At 41.2% G+C, this 16,649-nt stretch overlaps 1 protein-coding gene across 8 annotated transcripts in view; it reads right to left on the minus strand.

The window, feature by feature from the left end:
* Positions 1-5,262: 5,262 nt before the first annotated feature.
* Ebf1 (EBF transcription factor 1) overlaps positions 5,263-16,649 on the minus strand; it is a 392,676-nt gene continuing 381,289 nt past the window's right edge. For 5 of the 8 annotated variants that reach the window (XM_074057661.1, XM_074057660.1, XM_074057659.1 and 2 more), the window contains exon 16: positions 5,263-7,552. In XM_074057661.1, the coding sequence (XP_073913762.1) occupies positions 7,521-7,552 (32 nt within the window). In that variant the 3' untranslated portion in view covers positions 5,263-7,520. Of the gene's footprint in view, positions 7,553-7,589; positions 16,364-16,649 lie in introns of those variants that run through there. The other 3 variants (XM_074057665.1, XM_074057664.1, XM_074057663.1) reach the window with 1 other exon arrangement.

Raw genomic sequence — 16,649 nt, forward strand, 5'->3', positions numbered from 1 at the left:
TTTACTTTGCTAACTTTGCCTGGCCTGTTTTGGGTTTTCCCTCACACATGACCAGCTCAGTTCATCCTGCTTTAAGTGCTGATAGCTCCCTTTTCTTCTCCTGCAAAAATAGAACAGGCCAAACATTATTAAAAAGGGAATATATATACGGGCTCTTCTCTCCCACAGCCTGCCAAAGGGAACTACATTTGATTGGCACAGTATCTCCCTTTTTTCTTGCTCTGCTAAAAGGGAAAGATTTTCTCTCTGGAAGCAGTGAGAGAGATGGAAGAAGGTAGAAAGAAAAGTCACATAAACTCAGAATAGAGGGAGGGATTTTCCCAGATGGATTGAGAGGTGTCTGTGTAAGGCAAGGAGTAAGAGAAAACAATAGAAGAAAGGTCATTTTAATAGGTGATTCTGGGGACTTTTGATTCTTTTTAATGGCCTTTGAAGGATAAAAGTTGGGGATCTGATTGCACTTTCATTAATTTTGACTGTTGAGCTAGCTTAACTCTCTACAGACTTAGAGCCACTTGTGCCCTCGGTTCTGTTAGAGTGACAGCAGCATGTGTCACAGGTGTAATTATGCTTGTATGATTATTTGAGATTCACATTTCTATCCTCCTTAGATAGCCATGAAAGAAGGAAACAGGTCAATTTAAGACAATCACATGCTAGACTTTAGTCCAGTGACAGACACAAAGGAAATCTCTAGGAACATCTTGAATAAATAAATGCTTTAGAGAAAGCCATTAATTGCCTGGTTCTCCTTCATTCCTCTGTTGTCCTGGAGCAATCTATCTGTATCTATCTTATTGAATGAATCAACTAACATTAAGTCTCCTTCCTTTTTATTGATATTTCATTGACATCTTTCTTGAGCACTAAATTTTCATTGCAGGATAATTTCCGGTACCAGGTATTTCCTGCAGAAGGCCAATCATCAAGTCTGTGGTTAATTCCAGGGCTTAGAACTTTTGCTCTTAATATAGAACGTGAAAATTCTACAATCAGTGGGGAAAATGTATGCTAAGTAGATAAAAATCAGTCCCACTGTAGCATAATTCCCCAGAGAGAAAAGATACAACTTCTTGATGTTTCAGTTAAAAAAAAAAAAAGTAACTAAATATCTCCAGTTCCGGAAACTGAATTTCATTCCTAAGGTAAATATAGAAACCTCTGAAGAAGAGGATCATATTTGGAAGAGGGAAAGAAAGCAAAGGCAACAGGAGGAAGGGGACACCACCGTCTCCACGGACAGGAAATGGCCAAGAGAAATCAGCCCTTTCTTAAATATAGCAGTTGCTTTTGCCATAACACAGAGTGCAAGGCTGGGGGTGTATAGCTCAGTGGTAGAGCAATTGCCAAGCATGTGTGGGGTCTTGGATTCGATCCCCAGCACTACAAAACAAAACTGGATGTTGTCTTGACTTTTTCTTCTCCCTCAATCTCCGTACTGCATCAGTCATAGTTGTAGCTGCTACCTCGCCTTAGTCTTGTCTACTTTCCTCCTTTTGTACTCCTACTCCAAGCTCTTCATGGACCACTGCAATAGTCTCCAAACGGTCCTCAATTTCCCCCACCCTCTCAATTCATCCTTGCGGCTACCAAGATGACTCCTCTAAAATATAAATTTAGACCTCTCCTTTATAACATGGAGGACTCCCTGCTATTCATCATTGGCTATCATGAGATTAATGAAAAAATATAATGACTAAGACAGCAGACAGCCATAGAGGCTCGCCATAGAGGGAGCAGAAGGACTGTGAGCACAGAGAAAGCAAAGTGAAGGCAAATAGGTGTGCTTTCTTTCTTTCCCATGGGATCAGATTTGTACTCAGAATGTAATATTAAGGAATAAGCAGTCAATGATGCTGAAAAGAAAAGAGATGATAATTTCAGTATTGAGAATGGGAGTCTTGGAGCTGTGTGTTAGAAGAGTTCATGTCTCTGAAATGCTACTTAACACTGAACTCATTCACCAGGAGTTTCTGCAAGTAAAATGGAGTTTTGTTTTTTCAGCTGATCTCTACATTGTACACTGAATATGGTTCCTGCAGAGAATAGGGGATTTTAGAAAATGAGTACTTGATTCCGTTTTCCCAAATGCTGTTAGATTTAATCATTTTTTCTGTATCAGCTGCTGGGGTCTTGACCATGGTCTTCTATTACCCTTTCCCTTACAGAACTCCTATTCACCCTCCAGAGCAGCATTTGACGTCCTTCTGCTTTCAGTATTCCTCGATCTGGGGGAGCAGAACATACCAAGATGGCTGTGTAGTAATTTGTCTTTGGGTCAGAAGTCTAAATTGATACCTTAGAGGATCACAGACTAACTGCCTAATACTGTTTTTTTTTAAAGCACTATTTTTAGATTAGATGCAAACATTTAAAAAAGGAACCCCCCACAACTAAAAAAATTCTAGTAACATATCTGAAATTCCTGAAAAATGAAAGATAATGGGTAGCATTAGGCTTACACCCATGTGTGAGTTAGTGTCTGGAGCAACCCAGGTGGTCCCTGTAGATACAGCATATGCTTGCTGGTGGCCCAGCCCCACCTGTCTCTTTTACCCCCAGGATGGCCCTCATTTTTTGTAACCAGAACAGACCTTATGGGCAAAAATGGGGCTGTGAGTTCTGAGGTTGCCTTAGGCTACAGGCAGGACATTCAGCTGACTTACTGAGTATATGCTAGCATCTCACACAATACCAGCCCCAGGGTCGGTGCTCAGCATATCCTCTGAACCAAACTTCTCAAGCTTCACGGTTTAGTCATATGTACTTGCATCCTCTCCTCACAGTCTTGCTGTTCATCAATGCAACAAATCACCCCGAAGCTCAAAGTCATTGCATTTGCCCTCATTCTCTCTGCCTAAGGTGTTCTACTACTTCTTCCCATCTCAGCTCAATTGCCTTTCTCTGGAAGCCTTTCCCTGTCTGTCAGATGAAGCCAGATCCCACTGTAATAAACTTTCAGAGCATTCTGGACTTTTCTTCCTTACCATATCAGTTGGTTAGATGTATGGGTGTGGTTACTTAATGCCAGTTTGCCTTACTCAAGTACTCCAGGAGGATGGAAACAATGTCACTGTCCTTATGTACATCTACCATGCCTTACCTGGTACCAGAGGCATAGCAAACACTTGACATTTGTATGAATGAGTGAATGGATGAATGAGTGGATGAATGGATGAATTAATGAAAAAAACAAATGAACAAATGACACTGTCAAAAGGTGGCATTCAGAAATGTGGAAGCCTGCATGTCATAAGTGGTTGTGTTTCCATTCTATGGAGCACTGTAGTGTACCTGTCCTGTGAAACCATTATCCACTAGTAGAATTTGGATATAGGTTTGTCTTGTCTAAGACTGTAAACATCCTGAGGACAGGGACCTTTTGTTCAATTTTTATTTTCTGCATCTAATGCAGAGTTCCAAAAATGTCTATTGATAGCCAAAATAATCAGTATGATTTCCCTTTGGAAGAAAAAAAATGGCAGCTTCTTTACTCGTTAACTTATATATTATTAACTTATACATTACACGCTTTCATTATCTCCAACTGGGCTGCATCCTGGAGCAAAAGCGCATCAGCCATGCCTGTCGTTAATGATCGTGTGACATCCCATTAGCTCTGGCCATCAGTTTCTGTTGGTCTATGGCTATTTGCTGAGTTTTCAAGACATTTTACAAGCATCATTAACCTTATCATGTCCAATAATTTACAAGTGGGAAAAGCATATAATGTGCAATTGGAAAGACGTATGATTATGGTAGAGTTTAACTGAAAACAACTTGACATGAGTGTGCACTCATCCGGCGTCTGTGGAATGTTTGACTCCAGATAAATGTCTTTTTTGTCCAACAGGAAAAGTATGTTTTCCACATGAAGTTTTTAAAAAAAAAAACTGTAGATCATAGAAGGTCCTGAGTTCACACATGCCTCATCAAGAATGCATAATTGACCAGAAAGTTCTCTGGGATTAATTAGCAGTTGACTGTTAAGTGCTTGGTTGAGACTTGTAGAACACAGGATAGCATTCTAGAATGACCAGTTCTTGGATTCACAATTCATTCACTGCCGGGGATCTCACAGTTTGATAAAATTGTCAGGGTTCTTGGCTCCTCTGTGGACCAGTGTGGGCACATGCATGCCCAGCTGCTGCCAGCAGAGGGCAGCAATACGCTGTGTGTAATCAATTTGCATTCCAGATTAGCAAATCCCCAGGGACCCACAAAGAAAGAAAGTGGGTGTCCCAGGCCTATCCCACTTCCTTTCCTTTGGGTGTTAACACCGGTCTGAGTAATGGCAAACACAGACCTTTTGCATTACATGGGACTTTGGTTCATCGGAATTAGAGAAATAAATACACAAGCAGGAGCTGCCATCACAGACAGGAAGTAACTTTAATTAAATATTGTGAAAGTTGAAAAGTTTTTACAGCTTGAATTTTTGCAAAAAAAAAAAATTATAACAATCTCTACAGTAGTTAGGTTGTCTAACAATTGAACTGTACAGTGTGTGTCTATTCCAAAAATTTTTGATAAGAAGGTGAACGTTTAATACATGTAAAGACGACTTCACCACGCTGCATCCTTAACACGCTGAGGTCAGGGCATAGAATGCCATCCAGTCATCCAGAGGCTGAATTCCTCCCCCACTGAACTCTTAATTTAATTCTCTATTTCATTTTCTTCTTAAAGCCATATTCTGTATTTAGGGGGACGTATTTTAAAGGAATTTAGGAAAGTTTTGGGTAGAAGTCAGAATGTCTTTCTAATCAATACAAGTACAAGCAACAAAACACAAATTATACACATTTTAAAGGCTCTTTGGGCTTTCAAGAGAAGTTCTAACCACGACACATGGCTAACAGATTGGTGGCGTCTTTTGTCAGGGTCACAGCCGGACACCTCACCAGCTGACCTCTGGTTTCTTTGCAAACAGTTAAGGGGCTCACCAGACAAAATATGGCTTTAAACTGTATACATATTCAGGCCAGCACTTACCAGGCGAATTCAGACAAATCTCTCTGAGTACCGAGAAGCAATGCTAAACCTTGCTTAATATTTTCCAGTTTTTTTTTATTATTATTAGTCATCATTATTATTATTTCTTACCATGAAAAATCAGCTTTCCTCCCTCCCTTCCCTCCCTTGCCCGCCCCAACCCATAAAAATCGCACTCTGACAGTCTAGTGAAACCATTGCAAAATCCATATTGGGAGCATGCACGGTTGCAGCACTGTCGTAAATGAGTTCTTGCTCTTACTAGAAAAAGTTACATTGTCTTAAGGTAACAAAACGGTTCTTTTGTGCTTTTCAATTTCTTTGTTTTTTTTTTTCTCCTTTTTTTCTTTTTTCTTAGAATGTTAGTGATGACTGACAGTTCTGGTGCACAGTTACAATGTACAAGTGAAATGAGTATGATTTGCATTGTTAAGGCATCCAATCTGCTGGTTTATATTTACGTGAAAGACAGAAGAAATATACAAGCAGACTTCAGAAAGAAAGTATGTTCAGTGATTTCTATGAAGTTTCTCCCCCGAAATTTAATGCACAAAATGCAAACTCCAAGGGGAGAGTTTCCATGCATATTAAGAGTAAAACAGCATTGGGTTTTTTTTTTTTTGTAAGTTTCCAAAGCAATGGATACATTTTTTTTAAGTCTACAGAACTAAATACTACAAGAATAATATGCTACTATTTTTTGCCATATATTGGAAAAAACTTCTTAACTTACAAATAATACAAAAATAGACAATGGCTTTTGGGTGGAAATAAAAAAAATTGAAGCATGGTTTAAAACAATACTAAAAATAACTATAAATGAAATGTTCAAAAATCACATTGAAACAGCTACAACAACCATAGGTGACCAAACAAATATGCACTTTCCACATAGCAAACATACACAATAAAAAAAAAAACAAAACTGGAGGGTGGAAAGGAGAGAGGGAAGGGGGGAAAAAGCAATGTACAAATTCCAAGGATAAATACATTATTTATACGGATATTTTACAAAATCCCCTTGAAAACAAAAGCCTTTTAATTAACTTTGCAAGTATGTGCAGCAAAAGGTAGTGAGCTATTTTTTTCCTTTGCAAAATACGCAGTAAAATCTTTTTGTGAGATTGAAAAAACATCGTTAAGACATTAAAATGTATAAATAGAACAACTTTGGCAAAAAAAAATCACAAAAAAATCTACAGTATTTATAACTACATACAAAAACACAACAGCAAAGAAAAAAATCAGGCAAACACATCCTCAGAGCCTTGCACTAATAGCTTAGCTATTAATTCTTATTTTTAAGAACACCTCCCATATAAGAGCAAAAAGCCCCACAGAATAGAAAACTGTTAGACATCTCCACCTTCTTATCCTTTTCCCCAAAGCACTTCACCTGTTGACTTAACCTGTAATGTTACAAATGGTGAGGCTCCACAGATAGGAGTGCCAAAGACCCCCTACTCACTTGTGTTTTTATTATTTATTTATTTTTGGACTATTGGTGTAAAGTCAGCATTTAGGATTCTAGGATGAATACACTTTCATTTTCTGAATGGCAAATTGTGAGGTTTTGGCTTGATCTCTGGAGGGCATAGGTGGGAAGTCTGTGCCTGGACCCTGTTCTAGGAAGTCTCCAAGGACATTCTCGGTGTGTGAGCCACCACGCTCTCAAGAGGGCATTGGCTTCAGAAGCTGACATGAGTAAAAGAGAGAATGATGTTGGGCTTAAATATGTGGTTTCTAACAATCTGTCTAGAGGCACTGGATTTTTTTTACTTTTTTTGAGCAGAAGGGCAAAATGTAATCACTTCCATCACTTTTTAACTTTCCAGGCTGCATTAATTTGCACAGTTACTTAAGACAGCAATAGAAAAGAGAGAAGTAAGCTTGCACTGCTAAGAAGTGGCATGTCCGTTTAGATATTGAAAACGTACGGTCTGAACTAACTACCATTTGATATGCTTTAAGGCGCAAAAGCCAACCCTTAGTTTTCTAAAAAAAAGAAAAAAAAATCTAACTGGCATTCCTATTCTGTCCCATACAAGCTTTTTTTATTTTTCTTTTTTCTTTTTTTTTAAACTTTTTTGTAAATATCACCACTTCATTCTCCCTTTACACAGCTTTAAAAACATCATAAATTAAAACATGGAGTCTTATTTATAGTGTCCCTTGTGTATAATTTTATGGTTTATAAAAGACAGATGATTGCAGACTTAAGCTTTAAAAAAAAGAGAGAGAGAGAAAGAAAAAGTGGAGTTGCTTTTATCAATACAGAATAAATATATCCCCCAAATATTTGGGGGGGATTCAACTCTAACCAACACCCTGCACTCGCAGACGCCTTCCATTTTCAGTATTTGCAAGGTCGGTGATTTTTTTTGTTTGTTTGTTTAAAAATCTGCAGTTATTGTGATTCCTCTTAAAAAGGCCTGAGTTAAAAGTTCCACTCTGGGACTTGTATCAGATTTCTCTCACCGTAGAATCCAACTTCTTCATTAATAAAATTCTTCAAGGCAATTCTTTCACATGGGAGGAACAATCATACCAGATATCGCTACGGAAAGAGAAGACAAAAGTCAACAGGTCTGGCATCCAAACATCCTATGGAGGGGCGGGGGAAATGGGAGGAATAGTTTTTTAAAAAGACACCTACACATGACTATGTTGATTGAATATTAACCACAGATGTGCTCTTATCTTCTTGGGAATGATTTTTTTTTCATAAAATATACATGTCCTTTATTAAAAATGATATCAGTGTGTGTATGTGTCTTGAACAGAACAGAATATTCTAAACATTCCTCCAAATCTGACTTCAATTTTAAAATGTAACTGTAGAACTGCATAGTTGGAATACCGTTGGGAAAGTCGAAGCCTCAAACCTTGCAAAATAGTGAGAATTTTCGATTTGTCACTCTGCTTGGCCTCCCCTTCACATTCAAAATATAAAATAAATAACTGGCCCATCACAACTGCCAGTAACTTCTGCAAAAACCAAACCAAACAAAAAAACCAGCTCTCCCTGCCTGTGCCTGTGTCACCATGAAAACTGAGCTACAGGGCAGCCATCTAGAGCCATCACTTCAGCTCTGGGCTGGACAATGGCACACCAGGCACCACAGGCATTGTCCAGTGGGAATCTAAAGTTGGGAGAAAGAGTAGAATGGAAGGAGAGAACAAATTGACATGAAACTGCAAATGTCTTCTCAACCACTACTTTGCTCAAGATTTCTGGAATGATCTGACCATAAAAATTGTAATCTTGGAAAGGTGGGAAGAGTGTCTGAGGTAACTAAGTTCTTTCAAAGGATTTGAAGGCCACAAGGAATGAGACCAGGGTTCTACCTCTGGCTTTCCTGCTTCTAAGACCTTTCTCCTCACATACTTATTTTGTCTCCTTGAACTTCAGCCTCCTTAGCTAGAACCTACCACTAATCATAGCACTTGGTATCAGAGATTCAAATAAAATTAATCTGTCAAGTATGGGTTCCACTCTTAGGAAAGACTTAAGACAGGTCAGCTACTATGTGTTTTAACTTAACACTTGCTGCTCAACTAGCTGGCTGACCTTGTGTCAGTTAAACTTCTTTGGGATGTATTTTCCTCTTATACCAAACAGGTACCATCCCACATGGCACACTTCACAGGGTGCATGTGAGGAATAAGGGGATCGCCACAAGAAAATTAAGACAGTATGGCAACTTCAAAATAAGTCAAGATAAGAGTGATGCCTATGTTAGAAACAAGACATAGCCAGTTGCCTCCCAATGATGGCACAAAGAGACAGTCTCTTTCTTTTCATTGGCAAGTCTAAATTTAAATTAATGTTCTTGTCAGTGGTGACTGTGTCTAGAAAGTAGACCTCTTCATTTATTAACCATCATGTCTGGTGGAATGTTCCTTAAAAAAAAAAGGGAACCCCACTACAACAAATCTTGCAGTAGACTCAGGGAGGCCAAGTAGGGCTCAGAGTCTTACACATACCTCCTGCTTCCCCACCCCCACCCCTGACATTTTAGATTCAATTAAAAGAAAACCCAAAAAGTATTTTGCCAAACACTGTTTCCGTTAATTTTTAAACCCATCTGTATTCACAAGGAAATTCAATCCACATGTTTCTGATTCATTTACACGTAAATCATCCAAATGTTGTTTTGCAAGAGCTGCTTTGCAGTCCAAAAGCTCCTGGAGTCCTTTCCTAAGCCCTCCTAAGCCTTTTTTTCTTAGAAACAGGAAGTTGTCTTTTGCCAAATGCACGCTAACTTAAACCCCCCAAGATTTGGGATCTGTTGGAAATGCAGTTCCCCTAAGATCCTAGTGAGCCCTAGATTTGACCGAACCCAGAGCTCAGGGTTTAAATCCCAGAGTATACTCGAGAATCCAAGAGGCTTCAGCACCAAAGGTGCACGGCGGGGTTGGGGTCCAGCTGTGTGACAGCTCAGGGTGGCTTTGCCATCCTCGAGGTCTTTTCATCCAGGTTCTAAATGGATCTAGCACCCTTCTTTCAGACAAGAGGACAAAGTTTGTGGCCAAAGAAGCTAGTTTCCTTCACCTTCTACAAAAATCATCTGTTTTCCTCCTGTGGCTAGGACAGCTTGTGAAATAGTACCATTATGATTCAATGCAAAGAAGGGAACCGCTGCTACTTCTTGCTCCTTTGGTCCATGGGTCAGCCAACACTCATCAGATGGGTCCTGAACACATCCCATTTGGATGGCCAGAATTTTCTTAAAAATCTAAGCAGTGTTTTGGTACCTAAATAATTTGTTAGGTTAATTACAGTAGAGCACTTAGAGCCACTTAGTCCACTGCAGGGCTCACTGGTATGCCAGTCTGCAGCTAACAGCACTCCTTAATCTTCCACAGGGGTTACAATCTCCAGACCCCTAGGAGCTCAGACTGGATGCTGTTTTTTTTGTAGTACTGGGGCTTGAACTTAGGGCCTATACCTTGAGCCACTCCACCAGTCTTTTTGTCAGGTATTTTCGAGATATAGGGTCTTACAAACTTATTTGCCAGGGCTGGCTTCGAACCATGATTCTCCTGATCTCTGCCTCCTGAGCGGCTACAATTACAGGCATGAGCTGTGATCCATTACTGGCACCTGGCTGGGCTGACACGTGAGTGAGCAGAGTCCCTTGGGTGGTGATGGGACTAAGGGCACTCCTTCCTCAGAGAGGCAGCCTCTCAGCTGTCTCCAATGCTCTGCAGGAAAGCCTAATCACAGCCACCAGGGCTATGAATTCTTTGAAGAGAAGCTAGAGATGTAGATTTTTAAAAATCATGAAATAGCCCAGTTCATACATGGCAAATAATTGATATTGAAAACAAACACAGCTGAGGAGCCTTAGAGGGTGGGCTTGGCCCATGCTCTCTCATCTTTCCTAGGTCTGCCCACAGACCTGTCTGAGAGTCTAATGGAAGCTGTGTGACCTTTTGCCCAAGACCCACATGTACCTCCACCCAGAATTTTTATATATCATCGGAGGATCACCTAAATCTCATTCATGACTTCTTAAACTCCAAAGGCAGAAACCTTCCTGATTAGTAAATTCTAGGACAAGTTCATGTAGCCTTTGAGCTTGGGTACCTAAGAGAGGGCTTCTTCTAAAGAAAACCCACAGCATGACTACATGCTGTTCAAGTTGTTTTTCTTGAATCTATGCTGCAATCTGAAAATTAATTATGTGGGTGAGAGGGATGGGTGTCTGAAGCTTGGAATGTTCCAGAAATGCTGCTGGCATGCTGACTTGCCCAAGTGGGGTCCAGGAAAGATCCCAGGAGGACACTATATGCCTAGCACTGAGTGCCAAAGACATCATAAGACCACAGTGGCTCTGCCATTGCCCCCAGCAGCTGGGTGACCATGTTCCCTGATGGAAGCCCCAAACCATTGGTTCGAAAGGCAATGAAGTTTTCAATATCGTTTTCACATTTCGGTAAGAACAAAGACAAAAATGGGAAGTGGCAGAGATGGGGAGAAGTGGAGGGAGAAGTGGCAAGAGAAGGTGGAATATGGTCTTCCCCAAACCACCACATATGCAAGGATTATGAGGTTACTGGAGATGAGGGGAGATTTTGTACAAACTGAGCACGTCCATGGAGCAGAAGACAATTCCAACAATTTGGTACTAAATTTCATAGTATCTAGAATCAAGAGGAGCAAGTCAGCCAGCACGAGCTTCAACAAGGTAGCAAAGAAAAAAAAAAGATCAGCAGACTGGTACGATTTCTGCTAAATCACCTTGGCCTCTTTGTTTTTAATTTTTTCATTACACAAGTGATCCAGGACAGGATAAAAATCATAACAGTAGAAGGAGGTTCCAGTGACATGTGACAACTTTCTTAGGGCTTCCTTTTTTATGATTAACAAAGTCCTCTAAAGACTGACTTGCATGGAACCCATGTTCTAAGGGACATAAGTTGTAGGAGAAGAGAGAGAATGTTTCCATAGGTAAAGGCTGAGCAAAGTTGGTGACTCAAGTTTTTGACCTACTTGGGGAGTATGGGATCAGGACTTATAGATGGCTTTTTCTAGATAAGAATGGAACGAGCCTTTGCTGCTTCTTTATCTTCAACTGCACATACAGCTGTATTTTCCAAAGCTTCTCACATGCTGTTAATTGTCCTTAGCATGTGGAAAAAGAACTCTGTAGACAAGTGAGTTCAGCAAACTTTAAACAGAACACAATTAGCGTCCTATATCCATGGATTCAGTATCCGCGGATTCAACCAACCACTGATGAAAAATATCCGGAGGACATTATGTGAACTCAAACATGTGAAGAAAGTGCCACATGCCCTCACTTCTACATAGAAGCAAAAAGAAGTGATCACATAGAAGAGAATACAATGATGCCTACCGGAGCTGGGAAGAGTGTGGGAGAGGCAGAAGCATGGTTAATAGGCACTGGGTGCTGTTGGAGAGGAGTAAACTTCTAAAGTTCTATGGCTCAGTAGCAGATACTCAACTGAAAACTTCAAAGTAGTTAGTAGAGAGAGTACTGAATGTTCTAACAAAGAAATGGTAATTATCTGAGGTGACAGATATCCCAAATACCCTTGTCTGATCATTACACATTGAAATGTCACACTATACCTCATAAATATGTATAATGTTTATGGATCAACTAAAAATAATTTTTTTAAACTAAAAATGTTTCTGTGCCAAACACATAAAGACTTTTTTCTTGTCCATTATTCCTCAAGCAATGCAGTATGACACCTATTTACAAAGCACTTACATTATATTTGGTATTGTAAGTAACCTACAGATAATTGAAAGTATATAAGAAGATATGTGAAGGTGATATGCAAATTCTACACCATTTTCTACAAGGAACTTGAGGATCTGTGGGCTTTGGTACTGCAGGGTCCTGGAACTAATTCCCTGTGGATACTAGGGGATGATAGTCATTTTCATTTCACTGCAAGATATCTCAACACCTCTATTAAACTTATCACGTGCATTGTGGCTCTCCAAGATGGTGACTCAGTAAGCACCATTGTCTAAATTTGACCACAGCCGTTTTACTTCTTTAACAGAACATCTTGTGAGGTTCCAGAAATGCTGAGACAAGAGTTGCTTTGTCCTAAAAAAATTTCTCAGACCAGTGGCACATTTTCAAAGATTTATCTACCTGAGAGTCAAAGTCAGTGGGAAACACAGTAGAACTTGTGAATTACAAAATACACAAAACAGGATGGAGCTTTGAACTTCAGATTAAAGACCTGGTTTTTCAGACTTGCTTCTTGCAACTCCTTGCTTCTTGGCAACTGTGCTCCAAGTTGCTGAGCTACTTACTAGGTACCACACATCATCTAGGACTTTCCTGCCTCTGGTCCTTGGCTCAAGTTGTCCTAAGCAAATGACCCTTTCCAGGTTGCAGATATAGCTCAGTGGTAGAACACTTGCTTAGTATGTGGGAGGCCCTGGGATCAATCCCCAGCACCACAAACACACACACAAAATGCACCTTTCCCCCATCTCCTTAAGCAGGTATCCTACTTGCTCTTCATCTGAGATAGTGTTCTGCATGAAGCTTTCTGACTTCCTTATTCTTCCTTTTTCTGTAATCTAGGGTTGGTACCCAGCCTCTCCCAGACACATCTACCTTATTGACTGGTGGTGTGTCTTCCCCTGAATACAGGAAAAGCTTTCAAGGTTGGGATTTTGTAGTCCACGTGGACCTAACCCTGAGGCTTAAATACAATTTGGCAAGACGCATAGGAGCTGAAGAGAGTAGAGAAGATGAGTCAGGTTTGAACTCTAGGATTCCCTGTGTGCTAGTTGAGTAACTCTGGACAAGCCATCTCAGTTCACTGACTCAACTTCCAAATCTATAAAGGGGACAATAAACAGCCACATCAGTTAGGAGGAAGACATGGAACAGTGCAGAAACCAGGCTGGGAACAAGCCCTCCCATGTTGCTACCACCATGCATGGCTGCAGGACCTGTTTGCTGGGGGTGGCCAAGCACTCCGTAGTGGAGGAGGCTAAAAAGGGCTACAGGCAAAGGAGTACACGTTATAAAAAAACAGTATGATGTACAATTAACAGAGTGGTACTTGGAGGTAAATAGGCTTTTAAAATACTTAAACAGTCTAAATGTGCCCTTCTAATCTTGTTTACATGGTCAATTTGCTTAACCAACTCATCCCTTGTCACTTGCCCTGTCTTAATGATCACAGTTTTGAACTCAGTGGCTCACAGTAAGTAGGTGCTACTGTAGCAATGAAGAGGAGGAGGAGGAAAAAGACACATCAAAGAGTCTTACCTAATTCCACAACCTTACATGGGTCCATTTTTAGTCGTAGAAGTGAAGTGATGCTAGAGATGGCATAATTCTAGAAGCTGTCAGAATGTCATATTTTGCAGGGGAGACTCCAAGGCCATGCAAGAGCCCCTTGCAAAAATGGGGTTGCTTACCTAAGGCTGGGTCTCCCTTACCCTGCTGGAGATTAAATATGGAAGGTGAGGATGCAAGTCTTAGTGTGGCCCCGAGTGCAGAGCTGGGGGCAGGTAAGTGGATTTTAAGGAATAGTTTGATTGAAGATGTCTTAGTTGACTTTGACTTTTTTACTTATCCTGCCAACACTGCCATTTTCCCTCACTTGGGATGTTTGGTCCGTGATGGTATCAGACAAACAAAAATTCCTTCTTTCCCTTTGGATCATTCTTGATCATCGAAGTGTTGGGGAGAGGACAGTCCAGAAAGAACTTCTCAGCTCATGCCCATTTGGAAGGGAAGGACAGGGTCACCCACAGCAGCAAATTCAGTGCAAAGGGATCTCTTGGTCAGACCCAAGCCCTCCTAGTCCTGCACCTGTGTTAGAAGTTGTGACAAAGGAGTGGAAACTGGCCTGCTAACCCGAAGAGAAGGGACAACTTCTATACTTTTGGAATCCATTAACTGGGCTGGAATTGGCTTGGAAAAGACCTGAGGATCAAAAGCAGCAGTCTTGGGTGTGTCCTTTTCTTAAAACCACTTCATCACTACAAAACACACACACCCTTACAATACTGGATCTTCCCAAAATCCAGGAGGTCTTACATTCTGGGTCCAGTCCCTATTTTCAGTCCCTTCCTGCTCCTTGCTTGGCCTACATGGCCTGAACAAAGACATCAGGCCTCGCTGAAGGGCTTCCCATTGAAACCACTGTGACGAGTGACACTTCTCCAAACCTGATTCTCTTCTTGAGTACAAACCCTTGGCTGTTAATCCTAAACCCCATTTTACCTTGTTCCTGACGCCATATCTGTGTTTAACCAGGGTTGAAACTGGCAGCTCAAAATGGCACATTCCTGCTCTCCATTGGATTATCATTACTTAAACCTATCATGAGTTGTGGTTGCTTAAGCATTCTGTCCCTCGTGTGCCAGCAGGAGGTGTAGTGGGTTGACAGGCTTTATGTAAAGATGGAGAGGAATCAGAGTGGCACGAATAGGTGGCTCTGTTTGTGGGGCAGAATAATTCCCAATATGACAACACCACCGAGACATAGCTCCCCAGGTGGTGGTGTTCTTCTTTCCTCTAGGATGGGCTGGCCAGTGTGTATTAGAGTCAGGGCACTGGTGTGCTATGATGAGCACAGTCTTGGCTATGATAGGCACATTTACCAGCAGGTTAGCAGAGAGGTACAGTGACTAGGTGCTCAGGCTCTGTACTCACATAGTTTAGGTTCAATTTTGGCTCCACCATTTGCTGTGTACCCTTGAGCAAACTGAGCCTCGATTTCCCCTTCTCAACAACGAGAGAAGTACTGCCCTTACAGGGTCCTGGGGGGAATAGATGTAGACTTACATCTATGTAAAGCATCCAGCACAGAGTGTGTAAACAGAATTATGCACACACTTGCCCATAAGAAATAGAGCTGGGAAATCCCAGATGTGTGGCTGCTCTCATGACTCCTCCCTGGCCTTCATGGCTGACCTCTGTGAATGACAGGCTGGCCACTGAAGAGAGGCACTGTGGGGAGCTATACAGGGCAGAGTTTAAAGGCACAGCCCCACCACTGGGGTTGACCTTCATCTCCACTGTTGGCTGGCTCCATCCCTGGCAGTTATTTACCCTCCCTAAGCTTGAGTTTCATCATGTCTGTGGTCTTCATACTTCATCAAGAAGTTGTGAGGATTAAATAGATAAAGCCTGCTCCATGCTTAACACAGCACCCGACACACTGTTCAGTGCTCAATAAATGGTAGCTGATTATTGCAAGGACTGTTCCCTTGCAAGCTGCCTTAGGAATCTGGGCTATGTCTCTTTTACCCCCTGTGAGTAATAAAGTACTTGGAAGAAGGAAAGAGGAGATGAATTTTTTAGTCTGATTTTGAAGCCAGCTTCTGCCACACACCAGTTTTTGGGAGTTGAGCAATTTTATAACTTCTCCAGCCTTTAGTTTTCTCATCTATAAGGTAGGGGCTGTGAGTATTTCCCACATGATCTGACTTTGGGGTGCATGTGGTAGTGTGAGCCAATGCTACACATGGTGCCAAACATGGAAGAAGACTGAAAACAACAGTGAACTCATTTTTAAAGGGTGGAGTTTTATTTTTTTTTTCCTCAAAGCTTGATGAATCTGTTAATTTTCATATTCTATGTTGGGAAAGAGGTTGAAGAATTTTAATATGAATCATATAAAATGCTCCAGCAGCATTTTAGGGTTTCTGGTTCTAAAAAGTAGTGTTTGGCCTTTAGTGTACAATGCCTTAACCTTGGGTTCTGACAGGGCTGTCACCCACACACCATCCTCCCACACTCTGACATAGGCAACAGGAAGGGAAGGTTGAGTGATCTACTTCATGAGGCCAGTCCCAGGAGAGACCCTGCAGTGGATAACTTGCTAGAGTCCATAAAAGACTGATCTGATAATGGCGACAATAAGGAGTAAGAGGAGAAAAGAGAAATAACAGCATCAATAGGCAGAAACAGTATTCTCAAGCAAATCCTGGGCCGGAGCAGAATTGCTGGAGTTAGAAAGAGGATTTTTTTTTTTTTTTTTTGGCAACTTCAGCAGAGGGGGCATGAGTAGGGCTGTGGCCAGGACCAAGGGGAGAGAATATGAAGGAACAGGGGAAACAGGGAAGTGAGAGAAGTGGTGAGTAGGCCCAAGTCTGATCCCTCAGCCATAGTGATGCACCTGCATCAGGC

This window comes from Castor canadensis, chromosome 16 (genome assembly GCF_047511655.1).
Source record: "Castor canadensis chromosome 16, mCasCan1.hap1v2, whole genome shotgun sequence".
In the NCBI taxonomy this organism is placed as follows: domain Eukaryota; kingdom Metazoa; phylum Chordata; class Mammalia; order Rodentia; family Castoridae; genus Castor; species Castor canadensis.